This window comes from Tamandua tetradactyla, chromosome 20, assembly GCF_023851605.1.
Source record: "Tamandua tetradactyla isolate mTamTet1 chromosome 20, mTamTet1.pri, whole genome shotgun sequence".
Taxonomy (NCBI): Eukaryota; Metazoa; Chordata; class Mammalia; order Pilosa; family Myrmecophagidae; genus Tamandua; species Tamandua tetradactyla.
In genome coordinates this window covers 21,181,279-21,188,029 of record NC_135346.1, presented here as the reverse complement: position 1 = coordinate 21,188,029, position 6,751 = coordinate 21,181,279, and the positions used below count along the sequence as shown (strand labels likewise).

Below are 6,751 nucleotides of genomic sequence, written 5' to 3'. Positions count from 1 at the left end.
CTTGTTTGCAAACCTTCCCAAGCTCACAAAAATCCTCAGTTACACCTCAGCGTTCGTGCGTCCCAGAGTACGCAGTGGTTGTGGCTGTGGGTTAATTCGCCTTCTTAGTCAACAGCGCCACCACGCGTTCGCTCGGAGTTTCAAATTCTTGGAGAAGGCTGTGGGGTTATGCCGTTTTGTTTTTTTAAATGCTTAGTCCCCTTATCAGACCCAGTTGACGCTGTTGGAGGGATTTCTTATGTCATATGAGTAGATCGCAACCTAGAGAACTGAAATGCCCCCTTAGTGAAAAGGAATAACCGTGCCTGGTAGATTCCTTTATATGATTTTGTGGAAGTTTACAACTGCTTTTCCCCTCTAATCTGTACCCATAAATAAGATTTTGCTCTAAATAATGACATGATTCACTATCTAACTTGTATTTTTAGTTTCCAAATTTTATAAAATGTTCATTAGTTGCATTTATAGTTAGAAAAATGCAAGTTTATAAAAATTATAAGAGATCAAGTCGGGAATAGATCCACAAAGCCACAAATGACCTTTTCATATCCACTCAAGGAAGTCCCACAGTGCTTTTTCCTATTCTTATTTTCACAGTAATTTTACAGTTGTTTCACCCATATTAACTTATCTGCACATATATTTATTGTGTTTGTAGAAGTTAGACAGTGGTAATAAGACAATGTCCATCCATCTTACAGTCTTCTCCCCAATTCGGTGTGCAGACTTTAAACAGATGTTCAAACAAAAAGGGCAGAAAGTGGCGTATAGGAAACGTACTGAGTGCATTGAGAGAATGAGGGAACCTAACTTAATCTAGGAGTTTGAGAAAATTTCCCATACCATTTAAACTGGAACACGAAGGATGAGAAGTCTGTCAGGTTAAGACTGTAGGATGGAAAGAAGACTTCTTATATAAGAAACTGATTTGCGAAATCCCTGAGTTGGTAAAACAGCTGTTCTAGATAAGAGTGAGTGAACCCAACACCTAGTGTCTCGAGAGTGAGAGAGAACAGGAGCCTGGAGAGGTAAACTGGGGCCCATAACTGGTGTTTGAATTTTATTCTAAGAACAGAAGAAAGCTATTGCAAGGTTTTAAGCATAGAAGTAAAACAATGCAAATAGCTTATGTTCAGTTGAACTTCTTTGGTATTTCTACACAATTATTGAGAACGTTACATGCATGCTCATCTCTTGAGTATACTTTTAACATTAGTAATACCAAAAACTACATTTCCATATCTTCATATTATCTTATTTGATCACAACTGCAATATATTGAAGTAGTTATAAGTATTCTTTTGGGGAGCTGATATTATGAGTTACCCAACATCCTACTGGTAGTAAATTGGTTGATCAGATATTTTTGATACCAAGGTAGTGCTCTACACCACTGCAAATCTCCAAATGAGACCTTAAAATTCATGTTTTAAGTTTAATAGTCTAACTCATTTGATATACATAAAATGACATAAAATTTAAAGATAAGCTGAAAGATCCTTGTAATTATAATTCTATCTTAATATAGGCATCAGAAACTAAATGGCTAGAAATGAAGAAAGTTGGATGTATTGTTTAGGGAATTATAGAAGGAAATTTTAATTATAAAATTGAAGGCCACATTTTCCTCATATATATTCAGGAGAGGAAACTCGAATTGAACTGGAAGAGATAAAAGAAAAAATATATTGAAGGAAAGAGACATCATGGACTGGTAATTGCAAATGTGTAAATGACAGATACCAGTTCAATTACTAGCAATGATTATATAATTCATTTAAAATCAAAGAGCATATAATTCCAGCACAATTTTATTCTCTAAGTATTTTATTCTATTTAACTATCAATACATTCCAGGTAAAATAAAGACACCTCTTTGTTTCATCAGTCATTCAAAAATTTTATGAAGAACCAACAGTGTTCCAGTTACTGCGCAAATCATGCAATACAATTGGGAACAATTGCAAAAAATAACTCAAGCACCTAAGAAAAACACTGAAAGGTTAGAGAACCAAAAGGAGAAAAATAGTAGTCAGTGCTGAAAAATACAATGAGTTGACCTAAATGCAATTTTTTTCACAGGCATATTGCAATTGAATTCTACATGCTTCAGAAATTTTTGAAAAATGCAAAGTCAAGCTATGTTGAAATCTCAAAAAGTTGGTCAAGGACAAAGATATTCCTTCAAGTCTTTTGAGTGTTAATGAAGCGCTGAGAGGAGATTTATTTAGACAAACATAGAAAGGGTGCTATTATTCATGAATATACCTACATAAATGGTTTAGTCAATGTGAAGTCAGAGCATAAATGTTACATTGGCCAAAGAGGATATAAACAAACTCAAATATTCAGGCTGGACAAAACAACCTAGTTATAATAGCAACTTTTTAAAAATATACGGAAGATTACAAAATTACCTAGGAACTACAGAAGGTAAGTTTAGGAAAAGGTGCCCTAACTAAAAGGTTTCCAAAAATACAAATTTTACTTTTCCACTTTATGCAAATTAAGTTACAGTGAGATGAATAAAGAATAGAATACAAAGAAAATTTGCATTCACTAAACCACAAGGAAACACATTTAAAAAATCAGTTATAGGATATTGGAATAGGATATGAAGTGGAATAGGATAGCTACATTTCAAATAAAGAGAGAACTCTAAAGCATAAGGTGGCGAAAAAGAAAAAGGACTTTTCTTATATTAACTAAACCTTGGCTCAATAGACACGTTTTAATATATTTAACTGAAATCAAAGCTATCCCTAAAACTAGCCTTTGCCTCACTAACTCTTTCAGCATCCATAAAGCTGGGGATGATCGGCTTCAGAAATTTGAACTCACTTGTCCCAGAACCTCCTCTCAGACACACCTCATACTGGTAGCTCTGCGACAGGGTCCCGGTGCCGCTCACGTCCACCAAGTGCCCGGGAAAGTGGCCCTCGGGCCCCGACGCCGCCCTGGGCCTCGCGCACAGCCGCAGCGCCACGAACAGCAGCACCGAGAGCAGGAAGAGCGACGAGACCGCGGCCAGCGCCACCACCAAGGACACGGTGAGCGAGTCGGCCTGGGCGCGGGCCGGGGCCGCCTCCGGGAGCGGCAGGTAGGGCTGGGAGAAGCCGTCCACCAGCAGCACGTGCAGCGTGGCGGTGGCCGAGCGCGGCGGCTCGCCGTTGTCCCTGACCAGCACGACGAGCCTGTGCCTGGGCGCGTCGCGCTCGCTCAGCAGCCTGGCGGTGCGCACCTCGCCGTTGTGCGCCCACACGCCGAACAGCCCGGGCTCCGTGGCCTTGAGCAGCTGGTAGGACAGCCAGGCGTTCTGGCCCGAGTCGCCGTCCACCGCCACCACCTTGGTCACCAGGTAGCCCGCCTCGGCCGCCCTGGGCACCAGCTCGGTGCAGGGCGCCGAGCCGTTGTGGCGCGGGTAGAGCACCGACGGCGCGTTGTCGTTGTCGTCCAGCACCAGCACGCGCACCAGCGCCTCGCTGCTCAGCGCCGGGGAGCCCGCGTCGGCCGCGCGCACGCGGAACTCGAAGGCCTGCAGGGCCTCGTGGTCCAGGGCCCTGAGCGCGAACAGCTGCCCGTGGTCGGCGCTGACGGAGACGAGGGAGGCCAGGGGCAGCCGCGCGTCCTGGGGCGGCAGCAGCGAGTAGGTGACTTGGGCGTTGGGGCCCGAGTCCCTGTCGGTGGCGCTGACGCTGCCGATGTGCAGGGCGGGGCTGTTGTTCTCGCGGACGTACAGGGTGTAGGAGGTCTGGGTGAAGGTGGGCGCGTTGTCGTTGACGTCGGAGACGCGCACGGTTATGCTGTGCTCGGTTTTCAGCCTGGGGGTCCCCAGGTCGGTGACGGTGATGGTGACGTTGTACTCGGCTCTGCTCTCTCGGTCCAGAGCTGTGTTTGTCACAAGAGTGTAAAAATTCTCCACCGAGGGTTTCAGGACGAAAGGAAGATCATCTTGGATGGAGCAAACCATCCTTCCGTTGTCTCCCGAGTCAGGATCTGAAACACTGAATACAGCAATTATGGTCTCCTGCAAGTTTTCTGGGATCTGACCAATAAACGTTGACATGGTCAGTTCCGGAGGGTTGTCATTCAAATCCATCACTTGGACAAATACCACACAACTTCCAGAAAGGCCCCCACCATCTGTCGCCTGAATGTTTATTGTAAAAGTCTGAATGGATTCGAAATCTAGTTTCTGTGTTAAAAGGAGTTCTCCAGATTTTGTGTTTATTAAAAACGTTTTGCGAATGTCTTCAGAGGCTTGAGAAAATGCGTAAGATATTTCTCCGTTAGTGCCAATGTCTGAATCCTTAGCAGAGACGGCGGCAACCTGGAATCCAACGGGGCTGTTCTCCGGGACCTGCACTTCATAGAGCAGCTTTGCAAACTCAGGGGCGTTGTCATTGATGTCCAAGACCTCAATGCAGACCAGGGCGGTGCCGGACCTGGGGGGAGCCCCGCCATCCAGCGCCGTGAGGGTTAACCTGACCTCCGGCTGTTCCTCACGGTCCAGCGCTTTGTCCAGCACCAGCTGTGGCAATAGTATGCCATCGGGACTGTCTTGTAATTTAAGATGGAAGTAGATATTGGGGCTTATTGTGTAATTTTGGAGACCGTTGCTTCCTACATCTAAGTCCTGAGCACTTTCTATTAGGAAAGTAGTTCCGGGAGTGATACTTTCTGAAATTTTCAAAATGATTTCCTTGTCTAGGAAAATCGGAGAATGATCATTTATATCCCTAATCCGTAGCTCGGCCTGAAAAATCTGCAAGGGATTTTCCAACAACACCTGGAAAGGAAGTACACACGGCTCGGTGCGGCCACACAGATCCTCTCGGTCTAGTTTCTCATTTAACAACAAATCCCCACTCTGCCCGTCTAACTGCAAACGCATTTTTTTCACGTTCGACACGACCCGAGCCCCCCTCGCGGCTAGTTCGCCTACGTCCAGGCCCAGGTCTTTTAATAAATTGGCCACTAAGGAGCCACTCTCCATTTCCTCGGCCACTGAGTACTGCCTAGGCTTGGAACCAGCCTGAGATACACCCAGTAAAACAAAGAGTATTAGGACTTGCCTTCGTTTCAGAACGCGTTCCTTTCTCTTTCCGGTCTCCATCGCCTTTTAGCCTTCCAAACAACCTGACCCAGCTCGTGCTCGCTTTGGCGCTGAAGCTGTCTCCCGATATCTCGCAGATACTGGGATGCGCAGACGATCCTAGAGTCCCGATTTCCCGGACGGCCCGCCTTAGAAAGCCTCTTCCTGCTTTCTTCTTTGACCGAGTAACTCCAGCTAAAGGAACAGCTTGCTGGTTGCTCTCTTCTACTTCCAAGGCTGCAGCGCCACCCTGCGTCTTTTCTGAGTATTTCTTTCCTTTGAAACATTGAGAAAAACACTAATCCTTCCAGACCGATAAACTGAATGTTTTCAAGAAGTCTCACAGTACCGAAGTCTTAATTGAATTTCTAGGATATTTCACTACTTCCATAAGCACATGGCTAGCATGGAAAAATATTTCCACACATTTCCTCACAGATTCAAGGGGCTCTTTTACTTGCGGAAAAAAAAATCAACTTCAGGAATTGGACGGGAATGACCTCAGTCCTAGGATGCGATAGAAAGGCTGAGACTAGGCAGTTGCCAGTTTTCACTCAGAGCTTGGGTAAGTGCACATACAGGCAGTGGTGAAGTTACTATCCTCACACTCAAGTCCAACCAAAAAGTATAGAGACCCAGGAAAAGCAAAGAATTCAAATGAGAATATGCTCATGGACAATACAATATTCTCTTTCTTGCACTGCTTCCACTTCATATTTCTTGAGTTTTGATGCATTTGAACCACATGCAAATCTCCAAGAACAGCTGGGTAATTTCTTCTGTGTGTCAACAGTTTTTGTTTTCCTTTCTAACAGACAGGATCTTTTTTATAAAACATAACCTCAATTCAGTTATCACAACTAGCAAAGTTAGTGACAGTTTCACAATCACTCAGTAAACATTCAAATTTCCCATTATGTTTAAAAACGTCTTTTTGAGAGGGTTTGTTAAATCGGCTCCCAAACAGGTTATATATGTTGTAGTTCCTAGGTTTTAAAAGTCTCTTTCTGTTTAAGAAAATACTTGTATATGAAAACTTTAAAATATATAGAAAAGTTCAAAGAACTAAACAATGAACCTAAGTATACTCTGGTCCAAACTAAATAATTGTTTGATTTTCCCATATTTGTTCTCTTTTTCCCCCTCTCTCTCTGTATATATTCCTCATGAACTCACCCGCTTTTTGCTCACCTATTTGAAAATAACTTGCGGACATTAACTTGCAGATACCATGGTATTTACCTCTAAATATTTCAGCAGGCATCTCTTACGTATAAGGACCTTATTCTCACATAACCATAATGCTACTATCACACCTAAGAAAATTAACAATAATTCCATAGTATTATCTAAAATACAGTCTCTATTAATATTCATTAATTGTCCTTTCCCAATTTTCTTCAGTGCTGATAATTCATATTCACTCTTGAATGCCTGGTACTAATGAACTTAACTTTCTTCACCACTATTATAAGGAATGTCTTAGAAGCTTTATTTTTTAACCAGAATTCAATCAAGTTTCATAATTGTATTTGAGTGTTATATTTACTCTAAAACACTTCCCTATTTCTTATGATATTGATTTTTCTGAAGTATACAGGCCAACTGTTTTGTAGGATGTCCTACATTCTGAGTTTGTCTGATTGTTTCCTTATG

At 43.0% G+C, this 6,751-nt stretch overlaps 1 protein-coding gene across 2 annotated transcripts; it reads right to left on the bottom strand.

Annotated features, from left to right (window-relative positions):
• Positions 1-1,544: 1,544 nt before the first annotated feature.
• PCDHB2 (protocadherin beta 2) lies at positions 1,545-6,400 on the bottom strand. 2 transcript variants are annotated; one of them, XM_077137216.1, is made up of 2 exons: positions 2,842-6,400; positions 1,545-1,662 (listed from the first exon to the last, which is right to left on the bottom strand). In XM_077137216.1, exons 1-2 carry the CDS (start codon positions 5,114-5,116, stop codon positions 1,547-1,549), a joined length of 2,391 nt encoding a protein of 796 aa, XP_076993331.1. In that variant the 5' UTR covers positions 5,117-6,400; the 3' UTR covers positions 1,545-1,546. The 2 variants fall into 2 exon arrangements, with proteins under 2 accessions (XP_076993331.1, XP_076993332.1); XM_077137217.1 differs by lacking the exon at positions 1,545-1,662 and having other exon boundaries at positions 1,678-6,398.
• Positions 6,401-6,751: the final 351 nt, after the last annotated feature.

Coding starts and splice junctions, on each gene's coding strand:
- PCDHB2 (XM_077137216.1), bottom strand. CDS start 5,116: ATGGAGACCGGAAAGAGAAAGGAACGCGTTCTGAAACGAAGGCAAGTC. Junction 1,663..2,841: donor GAGAGGAGGTTCTGGGACAA/GTGAGTTCAAAT, acceptor TATCTCTTCCAG/TTCAATTCGAGTTTCCTCTC.